The 14,521-nt window shown below is 53.1% G+C and overlaps 6 protein-coding genes across 6 annotated transcripts; 1 reads left to right on the top strand and 5 right to left on the bottom strand.

Moving 5' to 3' along the window:
- Positions 1-434: 434 nt before the first annotated feature.
- On the bottom strand, positions 435-3,030 carry RHO25_003493 (uncharacterized protein; the record flags this gene model as incomplete). The annotated part of the gene is made up of 7 exons (XM_065602405.1): positions 435-599; positions 662-903; positions 954-1,162; positions 1,215-2,117; positions 2,166-2,658; positions 2,738-2,840; positions 2,923-3,030. 7 exons carry the CDS (start codon positions 3,028-3,030, stop codon positions 435-437), a joined length of 2,223 nt encoding a protein of 740 aa, XP_065458477.1.
- A 1,127-nt stretch (positions 3,031-4,157) lies between these two features.
- RHO25_003492 (uncharacterized protein) lies at positions 4,158-5,504 on the bottom strand (the record flags this gene model as incomplete). The annotated part of the gene is made up of 4 exons (XM_023598995.2): positions 4,158-4,664; positions 4,767-4,982; positions 5,107-5,313; positions 5,382-5,504. 4 exons carry the CDS (start codon positions 5,502-5,504, stop codon positions 4,158-4,160), a joined length of 1,053 nt encoding a protein of 350 aa, XP_023455514.1.
- A 2,635-nt stretch (positions 5,505-8,139) lies between these two features.
- RHO25_003491 (uncharacterized protein) lies at positions 8,140-8,496 on the bottom strand (the record flags this gene model as incomplete). Its single annotated transcript, XM_023598994.2, has 2 exons — positions 8,140-8,193; positions 8,248-8,496. The coding sequence occupies 2 exons, from the start codon at positions 8,494-8,496 to the stop codon at positions 8,140-8,142; spliced, it is 303 nt and encodes a 100-aa protein (XP_023456401.2).
- A 939-nt stretch (positions 8,497-9,435) lies between these two features.
- Positions 9,436-10,935, top strand: RHO25_003490 (uncharacterized protein; the record flags this gene model as incomplete). Its single annotated transcript, XM_023598993.2, has 1 exon — positions 9,436-10,935. The coding sequence occupies one exon, from the start codon at positions 9,436-9,438 to the stop codon at positions 10,933-10,935; it is 1,500 nt and encodes a 499-aa protein (XP_023455120.2).
- Positions 10,936-11,077: 142 nt separating this feature from the next.
- Positions 11,078-12,523, bottom strand: RHO25_003489 (uncharacterized protein; the record flags this gene model as incomplete). The annotated part of the gene is made up of 1 exon (XM_023598992.2): positions 11,078-12,523. One exon carries the CDS (start codon positions 12,521-12,523, stop codon positions 11,078-11,080), a length of 1,446 nt encoding a protein of 481 aa, XP_023456407.1.
- A 928-nt stretch (positions 12,524-13,451) lies between these two features.
- Positions 13,452-14,042, bottom strand: RHO25_003488 (uncharacterized protein; the record flags this gene model as incomplete). The annotated part of the gene is made up of 2 exons (XM_065602404.1): positions 13,452-13,899; positions 14,017-14,042. 2 exons carry the CDS (start codon positions 14,040-14,042, stop codon positions 13,452-13,454), a joined length of 474 nt encoding a protein of 157 aa, XP_065458476.1.
- Between the last annotated feature and the right edge of the window lie 479 nt (positions 14,043-14,521).

Raw genomic sequence — 14,521 nt, 5'->3', positions numbered from 1 at the left:
CAAAATATTGAATCACTGCTGTCCCGAGCCGATCCCTGCAGTTTTGTAAGCACAGAGCGAACCGGATGCCAGGAGCAACATGGCTGGAAGCAGATCAGAGAGCCGCCTTCTCGTTGTTCATCGGTGCACTTGCAGGACTGGGATTGGTATGTAGTTGCCAATATTGTTGGCCTTGTAGAAGCGTCTGGGCCGTATATTGTTGGAATGCTTATCGGCAATCCTTCACTTCTGGGCTGAACTCGGCTGAACTCGTGTGCTGCTTGCCTGATATGCGCCTTGCTTTCGTTTCACAATTCTTCGGAGACAACTTTTACTTTTATGAATATGCAGAAGAGGATGTTCCAAGTTTTTGGGACAGATCAGAATTCATTGTCGTCGCTCAAATGGTCCAGGCGTGGGTGAGAAGCCATGGATCTCTCGTTCTGGCGCAAACTTCATCCGTACAGCTGGGGAATCTCTAGCCAATCCAGGTTGACCAGCTGCTGTCCATACCAAGCATCCGAGATGTTATCGGTGCTGAAGAGGTCTGCATCGTCGAGGTTCACAGCGGGATACATGCTCGCTGCGGCTGGAGTTGTGCCATTCACTGTGGGAGGCAACTGCAAGGTAGGATCAAGTGATGTATTAATCCTCTGAGCCGGTGCTAAAACAAGTCAGTTACTGACTGGATGATCGTCCCCCCGCGCATGGACTTGCCTTGCATGTGTGAAGGCTGCAAAATCTGCGCTTTCAATGACTTGAGGATTTTGATAGCTTGTTCCGCCGAGTGAATCTGGTGTTCGTAATGCTCAAGGATAACTAGACACCGCAGCCAAGCCGATTCCCTATGATCCCCGTCGAGTCGCGAATGCAGATCGTTGACCTTCCAGGAAGCGAGCAGTGTCATGGCGGCAGAGAATGTGACTGGAATCAGTCAGCTGAATGGCTTCGTCTCGAGACAAGAAAAAGCTTACAATACACGGAGTGCCAGCCTGAGCTTCGGTACAGTGTGTGGATGTTGTCGTGGATCACATCAACAAGTTGACAGGCAGTTGTAACACAGCGCCCACAACAAGTGCGTATCACATCGTCATCGAGCGAGAATTTGGTCGAAGGTCTGTAGCCTCGACTAGTGGCGGCCAGCAGAATCGGTCTCAGAGAAAGCAATCGTACGTATAGGAAGCTGTGTCTCACTTTTAGTCTTTGTTATACAACGATCCGGTGGAGTGCCATACCGACTGTACAAGACCTGTTGTTGCAGCTGTACATGGTCCTCATTGCCAGGCGTGGTGGTATTGGTGAAGATGCGTAGATATTGAGGCACGTTCTCTGCAAAATCATCCAACTTGCGATTGAGACTCAAGACCGGCTCGACCAGATCGGCGGTTTCTGCGCAACTGCTTGGAGTCTTGTGGAAGCCGCTCTGCCGGTAGAACCGCTTGAGAATCTCCTCCAGTAATTCAAGCAAAGGAGAAGACGAAACAAACAAACCAAGACGACAAGGAACGTTGTCGGCTTGCTTTCCAATTCCTCTCTCTGCCAGAAATTCGTCGTCAATGAGCGCCGGAATGGGGACATCGATTTGCTTGTCGATCATGCTGGGACGACCAAAAGTCATGGACAATAGTCGATCAAGATGGATACATGTGTGCCAGATTCGGAGACGCATTTGTTGTTCGACTTGCGATGTTGACTGTCTGAAAGATTGATCAACGTGCAAGCCCAGGCTCTGTGCCATCCTGATGGCCAGCCCCACCGAATTCCAGCATCGACGAGCGTGTTGAGTAGATTGGAGATAGACGCCGGTGAGTACCAGCATCTGCACCACTGATATCGAGGTGGAATCGAGAATGTCATAGGCGTAGAATTGTCGAGCGCGCTGGAAGAAGTCCTCAGCTACGGATGACTTCTGGGTCACATCTACCAGGGCGCTGAACTTGCACCCAATGGCGAAGACGAGATTGAGAGACGAAGTGAAGGTTGCTTCCTCGACCTCCGAGTCGGTACCTCTGCTGCCTTCGTGTTCATCGTCGGTCCATAATGCTTCATACTTTCGGAGGAACGAGGGTCTATGGAGCACGGGGAATAGTGGATGTATGAATTCCCAATAACAGTTCAAGAAGTTGTCCGCTAGTCGCCTATGGAGTGTCAGCTCGTTATTGGTTCCGTTCAGAGAATGTCCGCACCTCTTAGGCAATACTGCAAGTCCTTCCGTTCGAGGTAATTGACGATCCGGGATTGGCGCAGACGGCCGTGGCTTCACATCGGGATCTGTGAGGCTGCGGTCTACAGGCGTGGCAGTTCCAGACTGGTTGGGCATTACATGTCGCAGGAAGGCTACAGTTGAGGATGGGCCATACATGGACCCATCATTGCCATCGGCCAGAGTCGCGAGGCCATCTGCGCGGGCGGTGCGCCAGCCTGGCGGGTAGTGACTGGCACCAGGCGGAGCGCTCGCAGTGCCAGCGCTTGGATGCAGTCCACTGATGGGCGTCACCGGCGGGCGAGGGATGCTCTGCTGATGGGTGTCGTCTCGCGGGTGGCCCAGGTCAGAAAGTGCTTGAGCAGCCGCATGGTTTCGATCCGAGTCGGCTCCTCGGAATGGAGGCTGCGCGTGCTGAGACGAGCCTGGTGCGCCTTGCACTCCCGAAGTGCGCGGCCGGCGCTGTCGTCGGACGTCTATATGCGAAACCACTCCATCAGTTTGTCGCTCTCTGGATCATCCTGCTCTCGCTCAGCGTCCCAACGTCCGGCTTACAGTCAAAATTGCACGTGTTGGCTACACCTCTGGTCTCGCAGGCGCGACAGATGGGCTGGCGTCCATCGCAGCGCGTCTTCCGATCTCGACATGGCCCGCACGCCTAGTTAGCTGCTGTTAGTCTCGCTGCCGTGGTGTTGTCGTGCTCACACGAAGCACGCGACGGCAGAACTAGCTCTACGCACCTGCGACACGCGCTGCCTCTTCTGCGGCGGCTGCCCATCGGACGGAGTCGCGTCGTCGGCGTGGAAAACAGGCTGCGGCGGCGGAGCGGCCTGGTCTTGACTCTCCATACCGCGACGCGACGGTTCTATTGTAACAACTCCGGCATCCGCCTGCTTCCCTGGGACACAAGCACACTGCTCGTTTTCGCCGACCACACGAGAGCTGCGGAGACTCGGAGGCTGGAGATCGCCCTTCCGTCACCCGCCGAACCTTATTCCGTGTGGAAAGCACACATGGAACTCGCGACAATTCTCACCATTGCTCGACTTTTATTCACGGTTGCGACATGTGCACTCTGTACGCCGATGAGCCACCGTGGAGGGCCTGATTGCTGGCGACGACATTGTACACGGAACGGACATCGGAAGCGTCCCCAGCGGCAAGCGTCTTCACGGCCTGGCTCGGCACGAAGTCTCCGCGATGACGACCGCGAGATTGCACGCTCCGCATTTGCAGAGCATTGATTCTCGAGTGTCTAGACCGCCATGACTCTGACAATGAAGAGAACACACACTTGCCTACAACCCACGTTGAGATGACCGACAGACTATCACTACTGCTTGGGCAACCAGAGCAAGCCATGTACATCATCGGCAGCGGTGCAGCATCTTCACAAAAACGCCGCTCAGAGACAAATGCTCCTTCTCCACGCACATCCTAGGTCAAAATCCATCTCTGATCCACCAAGATGCCAGGCAAAGCAAACTTCTCCTATGACTATTGGCGTAGGAGCCATGAACGCTACTGGAATGTCAGTGGCAAAGGCAGGGTATGCGAAGAGCATGCACAGAATTGCCAGGTGTACGCAGACTCCGTCCGGCGACGTGGTCAGGAAACGGCAACGATGACCGTGTGAGGCGCAAAATCCGGCAGGCAAGACAGGGAGGCTCGTGTCTGCCGTTGCTCCACGTGATGACGATGGGGTTGGAGGCTGATCGCATTGCATAGGATTCGAGCATGGCACCCTGGTCATAGCCGACGATCCCAGTAAGCAGGAATGGGACGACACGAAAGTAGTGTGCAATTGTCTTTTGACATTCGAAAGTCAGAAGAAGTCGACATTCATTCTGTCTATTGCCAACGACACCATCCTGAAAGCTACTCACGCAGGCTGAGAGCATCTGTGTTGCCCCGCGACTGGTCCACAGGGGCTGTACTGCATGGCCCGGCCGCCATGTCAACGCATCACCTTGTGTTAATCATCGTAGTACTCCTCTTCAGCCTCTTCGAGCTCCTCTCTGGCTTCCTCGATGTCGCTACTGCTCGCGCTCGAATCGTGGAGAGCCTCCTGGTAGTCGCGCTCGGCCGCTCTGAGATCTGCAGCTTCTTCCGAGTTTCCTGGTGGATAAGCACCGTAGCCTGGATCAGCTCCGTAGCCTGCAGCACCATAGCCTGGGTCGGCACCATAAGCGGCCGGTGCGGCAGCGGCGGGTGCAGCGGCAGCAGGGGCAGCAGCATATGATGTGTGCTTCTCATCGTCGCTGTCATCGTGACTGGCGATGAGGGCACCAGCTACACCACCAACTGCCACACCAGCACCGGCGGCGAGCAGCATGTTCGTCTTGTCGCTGCTCTTATCCTTCTTCTCCTTCTTATCCTTGTCGCCCTTCACGGCCTCATCGGCATGAGAGAAGTACTGCTGGGCATTTTGCTGGTGCTGGTATTCGTTCTGGCCAGGAGCGGATGGCTGAGCACCGCCGTACTGAATAAATGTCAGGACCGATCATATGAGGTCAGGAAATCAGGTTCATTCGGAACAGAGTCCTCCTTTCAATCCGATCGCGTTGGAGGCTATAGCACTCACCTGATTGTAGAAGCTGCCGGCCTCACCACCTGGGCCACGCTCGCCTTGGTAACCGGGTGATGGAGCACCTGGGTGTCCGTACTGCTGCTGCGGCGGCTGGCCGTATCCGTAGCCGCCTGGAGGTGGCGGTGAAGCGTATCCACCAGCTGGCGGCGGTGGGGCTCCGTAGTGCTGAGGAGGGGGTTGAGGTGGGTCCCACTGCGTGCGGCCAGTAGCCTATCAAAGGTATCAGTACGTGGAATTGTGGATTGCAATCACGCTCGACATTGGGAGACCAGCGTGACTGTCCTCGCAAACAGCAGGTTCCAATGCGAGAGCACGAATGGTGAAGTTGACTGACCTGCTCTACGTAGTACCAGCGCTGTGAGTTCTGGTCGAACTGCGCCATCCATCCTGGCGGAAGCGGAGGCTGACCTGGTGGACTTGAGTGTTGTGGAGGCGGCGCTGGATATTGTCCCTGCTGCGAGTGTTGTCCTGGTGGCTGGCCATAGGCAGGCTGTTGGTGCTGATAGCCAGACTGGGAGTGGTCGTTGAAGTCGCGCGTTGACTGAGACTCAATGGTCAGCTCGATGCCACAAACAATAACTTGCGCTGGGAACAGCTTTTCGCACTCACCTCGTCGGCCTTGCTCTCTTTGCCCTCTTTGCTCTCCTCCTTTGGCGGCTTATCATCCTTGGACTTCTCTTTATCGTCGAAGAGCTCTTTGAATTCCTCTGTAAGCTTCTTTAGGAACGACATGATGCTTGACGTTCAGTTGGTGCCTGCGGGATGGGCTGTTGTTGACAAGAATGTTCGCGGGAAGTTCAGGAAGGAAGGAGCAGTTATTATCAGAAACGCGGCGGCAGTCAACAGCTGCGGGGCACACAAACTTATCGATTAGCAAGCTTGTCTGCACAACAGAAGTGAGGCCGGCCTGTTAATAAGCCCCTTGTGCAACGGCTTGCATGCGCTGTTCATGCCGCCAAGACATCAATGTGGTCTAACCGCAGGTCTGTGGAAGCTGAGAGCGAGCAAATGGCGCGAATGATCTCCCTACACGAACAAGCCAGCTGCATCGTCGCTGTTAGCGAGCGCGCGCTTAGACCATTCCAGTCCATGCATATTCTGAGCGGGAATTCTGATCATGCGAGAATCCGTGCAACTTTTCCATTTCTCATTCCCTCTCCTTCAAAAAGAAGTTCAGTCCAAAGGTGACAAGTCTGCAGAAAGTGTATGCAACCAAGACCTTGAGCTTTCGGACAGGCTACAGAGATATGAAGCATATATATATTTCGCGTTAGTAGCAAATCTTGTTCCCATAGTGAAGTCGTCGTAATGCCAAATGCCGAGCCGAGAAGTGAGAGACTTGGCATGCGGTCTGGGAAAGAGCGCTAAGCTGGATTTGGATGCCCGTACGAGCGCATTGAATTTTGTGGAACGTGCAATGTGCTCCACTCTACACCGAACATCTCGTGGCCAGTGGACGGCATAGTAGTAGTGAGACTCGAAGAGGATATCGAAATGGAAGGGACTGACGACTCTCATACAGCGAGAATACATTCGATGCCTATCTGTCGACTAGTCGACTGCCGGAAAGCAAAATGGAAACCATAATCAACACAATACACCCCTCACGTGGACCCGAGTGCTTCTTCCATCCTCGTATCTCCGTCTTCTGACGCGAACCCAAGGCACTATGTCTCCCGAAGCGAGATAGGCGTATCATGGAAGATGCGACGAGAGAGCAAAAGTTGTCGCTGTTTGCGAGTTCCCGTTCTGCTGTCCAGGCCAGCCAGTCTGGGCACCTCTTATGGAGGCTTGGCCGATTGAAGCATACCTTCGAGTGGCTCTGCAGGAACGGCAGTCCTTCTCACTTGCCTCACAACATACCCTTGTCAAGGCAAGAACACTCTTGACGACTACTTATATTCGGCGATCAGGCATTCCCGTCAATTGCGTGGACCAGACTTCTGACTAAAGATTTTCCAGAGCAGTTCGGGATAGATTTTCTCCCGATCATTCGTACTTTGAGGAAGGTAGGTCAGAGTAGTGCCTAGCTCCGGGGCAACATTAGGAACTCTTCCGGAGAGAAAGTATTCGACATATTCAGCGCATACTTCAAGGAGGTATTCGATCGCGTAAAGTCGCCGTTCATTGTCACTCAAGGCGAACTCTGGTATGACTGGCTGCATGAAGAAGCTGATAACGTTGAGTTCATCTCGATCGCTCCCAATTTTCACTTCGAAAAGGAGCGACCGCACCATATAGCTGTGCGGATTGACCCCGTCTCAAACGAGATTACAGCAATCGTGTCAATATGGCAGCACTTGCATTCGGCTGGGAGTTTGGGCGGCTAGTGTCGCTCAGTTACAGCCATTCAAGATCTGGGTATGGACATCGGGCGTGCTATTTTGGGCAAGGAACGTGGTTACTGGACGTCCACAGAGTCAAGGCGGGCATTTCTGGACGAGCGGACCACATACACTGGTGTGGCACCATTTCAGAAGCGGTACGGAATCAATCTTGGAGCATAGGTGGATGCGTTTTAGCATTGCTGTTTTATTGTGTTTTATGATGGCGGGCAAGGAACGTAGATTCTGAACATGTGCAGAGAGCTCAGACGAGTAGGTTTGAAAGAGCTAGCGAATGCAGACGTGTTCCAGCTTCAATCGCGCCTGGACGATACAACAGCAGAGCAGCTTGTAGCGGAAGACTGTGCTTTCTGAATGGAGATGGGGCTTAGCATTGAAGTGTATCATTGCTTCTGCTGGAAGGTACCCGAGCGTGCTCCCAATTCGGCAGGCAGTAAATGATGCGGCACTTCCTTTGAACCAAAAGATGTAGAGTCACAGACCTCACAATGTTGACAAAAGTTCAAGATCAATATTCCTCTTGCGAGCCACGGTCGTTCTGAGACATTACCTGAAGAAGTCGATTGAGTAAGCCGATACTACATTGCTCGATTGAGCAGAGGCCAAAGCTGTGCTAATTGTTAGTGACGATGAATCTGCGGCTTCTTTGCATGAGAGAGAACTGAGAAATGCGTATGATCGAGCAAGACAAGCAGTAGTATAGTATCTACATACATCGCTGCTATGCCAAGCTCTATGGCACCAATTTTCCGACGGTCTATTATTTACAGTATTTACATCAAAACCAATCCTTCGCTATGCAATCGTGATCATCTCGAGACTGTCGAAAGACACGAAGCATCCAGCTATCCAGAAGAGTGCTGATTGAGACATCAAGCGTTCCAAAAGAAGGTCGGACGAGGTCCAGCGATCCAGAGAAAAGACTGACGAAGCATCCAGTGATCCAAAGAAATGCTGACGAAGCAACCAGAGATCCAGAGACGTGCTGATGAATCGATGGTTGTGAACGGTAACGAGGTCGCTTAGTTGAAGTTGACTGGGATACATGGCAGGCCAGCGTCGAGGACGGTGCCGTCCTAGGAGATTTGTTAGCTGAGATGTGATAGCCCTTATTGATGTGAGATACTTACGGAGCTCTGGTCCAATGGGCAGCAGAAGGTGTTGCCAGCATTGCAAGAGTTTCCGATGGCAGCTGCAATGACAGGAACCTGGATGGAGCAGGAGCCAGCGACAACAGCGGTGATCAGATCGCTGTCACCGGCAGTGTTGCAGCAAGACACGGCGTTGCCAGCACCGCACTGGGAGCTGACAGCTGCCTGAGGCATAGCTGCAACGACGGCCACGGAGGCGAGGATGGTGAAGATGGTGGAGTACTGCATTTTGGTGGTGGATTGGTTGTTTTTGGCGAGCTAAAAGCTTCTTGAAGATTTTTTGAGGGATTAAGTGATTGACTGTGGTGAGTTAATTAGATTGTTGGTGCTGATGAGAAAATCTGAGAAGCGGGAAAGATGAGTGCTCTTATACCTCTCGAGCTCAGTAGCCAGCACACCTGTTGTCGCCTCTGCTCCGTGTTCCCTTGCACGTGCATTCGCTGTCCTGTAGCAACGCTCGGTGAAGGATCATGATCAGCGCTCGATTCTCTGGTAGACTGTTGCCATACGCAATGAGAGCGTTGGAATTTGGTCTCACTTCCTGCAGGTTACACACCGACATCAATTTCGATGCCTGCAGATGCATTGTATGCCCTCGATCCAAGATCCAACTGCACTCATGTCCAGTAAACAGCCTCACAGGCCAGCATGAAGCATGTGTCCTGCGTGGTCGGTACCCTTCGGTCGTAAGTGGATCTTGCGTGCCTGAAAGCATGATCGGCACCGAGTCGAGGCTGTGCTTGAGATGAGGTCCGAACTTGAAAGTGTAGTTTCTTTTTCATATTGGATGCTAGAAGTTACACATGCAAGTTACACAAACTTTCCGAGTCTCAGTTTTACTTTTGAACGTCTTCTGCGCATCGCGAGTGTAAGGTCTTCAAGCTGCTTTGCAATGTGAATCTGCGCGCTCGGCGGAGAGCTTGACCGCTACAGGCACTCGGTCACCAAGCCCGGCTCTGCCAGTCACCTGGGGACAACAACCGCCGTGCGCTCGCCATCGCGCATATCCAGCTGGAAGGACCGTTGGGTACCATGTGATTCTCGATGGTCGGTGTGGAACACGTTTGTCAGTGATGGAGATGATGTTCTGGTTCCCCCTTCCTACCTGTGGTTGTGAAAATTTAGCGCACGCGGGCCGGGCGGCGTGCCAAGCGGAGCTACCAACCCATGGCAGTCACTGCAGAGCTCGTATTCCTATCATTCCCTCTACCGCTGGTTGCAAGCCTCTCCGCAACCCAACCGTTTGATGACATCGGCCTGCTGAAGAAAGCAATCACCGCCTTGGGACATCCGCTGTCCTTTCCGGATAGCCCAGCTTCCTCCGTCCATCCAATGGCCCCTGCTCTCCCTGTAGATCAGACCGACTTGGGAAAGACAACAAAGATCTTTGCCAGCGTTGACTATGAGGATGGATACGTCCAACCGCTGTTACTCTCCGTCCTCAACGCAAAATTGCCATCCGATCTACTGGTCCTGATCAACGATGTTTCGGAACTGCCACACTCAGATTGCAAATTTCTGCAATGGCGGCAGTACGAGAGCATCGACTTTGATCACTTAATGCAAAATTCTACGTCCAGCACGGCAAACAGTTACATCATCAGGAAAGCACTCATTCGGAAGCACTATCTGTCCTCTACCGTCAATCACTGGCTCACGAAGCATCCGGACTCCTTGCTCAAGCAGCATGTACAGCCTAGCGTGGAGTTCGAAGTCGACTATGCTCAGTTCCTTGACGATGCTCTGCTCGAAGCATATGAGCTGAAGGAAAGCTGGGCTCGCAACGAATCCCGCGATGAGGAGGACTCCGAACGTGAGTGGTGGATTCTTAAGCCCGGCATGAGTGATCGTGGTCAAGGCATCAGGTTATTCAGCTCTGAAGAGGAGCTTACGAGCATCTTTGAAGAGTGGGATCCGGCTTCGGACGATGAGGACGACGATGTTTACTCAAGTCCCGGTGATAAAGAGCTTGATGACGGTGATGAGGACGGCAACGGAGTCATGGCTTCACAGCTGAGGCACTTCATCGCCCAGCCTTACGTTGCTTCACCGCTCTTGATGCCCGCTACACATCCTTCCGGCGGTCGTAAGTTTCATGTTCGGACATATGTCCTGGCGGTAGGTGCTCTGCAAATCTATGTGTACAAGCCGATGCTCGCTCTCTTTGCCGGAGAGACTTATCGTGCACCATCTGCTTCATCAAGTCCAAACGAAGACCTCTCATCTCACCTTACCAACACCTGTCTACAAGATGGTACAAGAGAAGGTAGCGTGCACCCTTTCTGGTCCCTGCCAGATGCCATCGAGGGCACGCTGGACAACAATTGGAAGAACGATGTGTACAAGCAAATCTGCTCAGTTACAAGCGAGGTCTTTGAAGCCGCAGCACGAAGCATGACCATTCATTTCCAGCCTTTGCCCAACGCCTTTGAAGTGTTTGGACTCGACTTTCTCGTCGACGCAAATGGCATCGCGTGGCTTCTGGAAGTGAACGCCTTTCCGGACTTCGCTCAAACTGGCACAGAGCTGCAGAACCTAATTCGTGGACTGGTCGAAGGCGTAGTAGATACCGCCATCAAGCCTTTCTTCGACATATCAGATGGCAGGAGCGAGACAGTGGCTGAAAACATGACGAAAGTGCTTGATATTGACCTTGGTAGAAGATGAAGGCCATCTACTTTATTACGCTGCGGCACCTAAACAAGATCTAACAAGTCCTTCCTACGATTTCGGTCTCGCCGTCAACGATTGACATCCCTCTCATAGACGAACCTCCGCGCCGAGGTGTATCTGTCTGTTGGCACTCCGTTCAGGCATCCTCCACTCGAAGGTCATCATCTTTCCAACGCCTGTTCACCACATACTCGCCGAAGTCCCAGCTGTCCTCACCAATTCGCACTTGCATTTCCTCCGCAAGCTCGTCGAGCCACGACGCATCCGCAGAACGCGCGCGTGCGAACGGAGAGCAGGGCAGGGAGTAACTGGGCTCCCGATCAATCTTCATCACGAAAGAGCGGAGACCAAGTTTGCGCGCCTCGAGCAACACATCTCGAATCCCCGACTTAAATATCGATTTGTTGATCAGTACGACCTCGCTGGCGTAACATTCGCCCGGGTACGACACCAGTAGGATGTTGTTGAGCTTGATCTCGCGAAGCTTTGATCGGCCTGCATACTTTTTCAGCCACTGCAGGAATTTCGTTGCGCTAATGCGTCCCTGATAGAAGCTTTCAGCGTTCAGCTCGATCGTGTGAAGTTCTTCATAGCGCTCGTTCTGCAGGAAGTGGTCGACCGCTCTCGGGCTCGGGGCTAGTGAGAAGCTATGGGTGGATCTCTCGACGACCATCTTCAGCTTTTCCAGTTGTGTTGCAGCCAGCGCGATATTTGCCCATGCGTCTGCGCACTCTTTTCGGTAGAGAGATCCGTCTGTCATGCATCGCAGCCCAATGTCGAGAGTCCTTACGCTGGACATGATCGAAGGTCTGCCAGGGCCAACAACCAACGGAGTCAGGACTTCGGATACTGCCTTCAGCGAGTAATCCGCTGGGTAGTCCAGCGTGACCACGTTCGGGCGCAGCTCGGCTCGCTGTGCGGCATCGAAGAACACTGCACCGAGCATCTGACAAGTCCCTGCCTCCAGCGTGCGCTGAGCAGCCTCGAAGGGGGCGCCCTCGCGTGAGGCGGAAAGTCCTAACCGCAATCGTGCTTCGACATGCGTATCGCTACACCACAGACTGCTTGCATTGAGGCCTTCGACTTTCGCGACTGTCGCCGCTGTCAGATGGCTGAGACTCGACAACTGGGCCAGGTCCGGTGCCAGGAAGTAATCAGCGAACACAGCGAAGCTCCCCTCTGTATGCTCCTTGTGCATGGCCTTGTACAGCCTGTAGCTGCGATCCTCTTCTTCCCAGGTGAGCTGGACATGGTGTTCGTAACCGACTTCAGCTAGATATTCAGCTTTATGCAAACGAGGCTTGAAAATAGTGTTGGGTATGTACACGACGGTCCGAACTCGCCGCCTGTAGAAGGGGCTCGAAAGGAGTCGATGGAATTTGCAAATGGAATGTTCGTTGGGCGAGAGATAGATGGTCTTGAGGATTGGCCCAACAAGGTCTGCCACGATGTCTTCCTGGGCTTTGCTGAAAACTGTTCGCAGTTTCACACGGTCTTGGAATGAAAGCTCCTCTGCAATTTGGCGGAGCAACTCGAGTGGCAAGTTCGTAAACAGATCGCGTCCATTGGTTGGTGTCGACATGGTTATGGGAGTGCGCAAGGCGCGCAGCACAGGTCCCGTCCGGGCCACGACGTTCGTTGTTCTGATGACTGGACTCGAGGAGTAGCAGTCGTGAGAATCCCGGTCCGGTTCGTTGAGGTCACAAGTGGTCACAGCCAAAGCCGACAAGAAACATTTGAGAAGGGAAAGCGGAGGAAGAAGGTGAACGAAATCATTCACGTGCTCTCCTGGGTCATCCTACTCACCCTCTTTCCCGTGAAATGCTCACCTCAGGCCTCACGTACTTCTCCAGCTTTCGACCTGGATCCAGGGATTATTTGGATCAAAAACAGCGAGATCATCCGGGAGAATATTGGTCGACAATCGTCGTAGCATATCTGACCCTCGTCTTGGTTCCAACGACAGTGATCGATCTTATTCTTGCATCTGTTCGACTCGATCATCGCCTATGGGCAGGTAATTCTCATCTAACCCACAACCATGAGACCCTCCCATCTTTGTCGCGCTTTGCTTCCCTCATTCCCATAGAAATCGGGATCAGCTCCAGTCCAATCAGCTTCCGACAACTCAGGCATTGCGTGTCCATCTGCGCGAGAGCTGGGTCCTGTACGAGCTTTTTGTGCCTGATTACGTCGGCGGAAGAATAACAGAATGCCCACTACCAGAAGTAAAGCGCCTAGCGAAGCGCCAACACCAATTCCAGCTTTTGCTCCTGTTGATAGCGAGGGACCTGGAGGGTCGGGCGTGGAAGTTCCGGCACTTGTAGAGGCAGGTGTGGAGTGAACACTCGCGCCTGGCGAGACTGTATTCGAGTTCGTGGAGCTGGCGCTTGCTGATGAGGTGACTCCGGTGAGACTGGCGAAAACAGTTTCATACCTTGATTCTTGCCTCACTTTAAACCCCCTAACCCCTTGCGCAATATAGTCTGTAACCGAAATACTTCCACCGTCTACGCTGAGAGTTGCGCTTCCGGTGCGGGCACAGTAAACTCGTTCGCCGCCGAAAATTGTGTCCAGGCTCCAAGACCTAAGACTTTAGTCAGTGCGTGCTCGGTGTACGTATGTGGTGCACACTCATACGAGGGGCAGCAGACGGCGGTAGTAGCCCCGTTGGTGATTTTTGCACTGACTGTCGTGAAGCCGTTTGGGCAGTATCCGGGCTCGAACCAGCCACCATAATAAGGCGGTTCAAAGATAGCACTCAAACCTCCTTCTGGGTAGCAGGAGCTTGTGTATCCGTGTCGCAGCGTTGAGAATGTTATGCCAGGGGTCCCGATGACGGTCGAGTCAGTAGTATCGTTGCTCCCATCAGCGATGGAATATGTGGACCCAAAACAGTCCGCAGCAGGCGAAAAGGGAGTTGTCAGAGCCGTCACGAAGATTGTCGACGGGGGATACCTGTTCATGGTCAACGACTATGCTGCTAGGCTATGTCTGCGGCAGGAAATTGGTTCTGTCAGGCCATGGAATTGCTTTTGTACATCGAAGGCGCAAGGCTGAGACGTGGAAACTCACCAGGCTGAGGCGAAGGACTCCTGCATGATTTCAGCTCCGGCGTCAAAACGCAGCGAATCGTTGCCTGGCATGGAGACGCAGGTCCAGAAAGCTGTGGTGGCGGACTTTGTGTAGCAAAGGTCGTGTCACTTAGGCTCATACCTGTGGCAGCCTTCGTAGCGTAGCGACTTCCCGTCCCATCCCGCAACTCTGACTGCTCTTCGGCGTACAACCGCAGAGGTCTTCATATCATAATCTTCATAACAAAACACTCTAGGAATATGTACATATATACAATGTCGCCCTCCTTGATGCTTGCTGCTCCCTTCCCACCATCGCTAATGCATGCCACCCACAATGCCATTATCGTATTGACTGCCGTTGCTTCCATGCGTTCGAATTACCACGACTCTCTGCACTCTCAAAAAGCACAACTTTTTTCTCGTAATCGTTTTACCGTCCTTATGGGCATCGCCCTCTATTCAGACATCTGCACAAGAGCATCGCTCGGACGCATCTCCTTGAT

This window comes from Cercospora beticola, chromosome 2 (assembly GCF_033473495.1).
Source record: "Cercospora beticola chromosome 2, complete sequence".
NCBI lineage: Eukaryota > Fungi > Ascomycota > Dothideomycetes > Mycosphaerellales > Mycosphaerellaceae > Cercospora > Cercospora beticola.
Note: the sequence above shows the minus strand (reverse complement) of the source record. Positions and strands in the feature narration are given on the sequence as shown.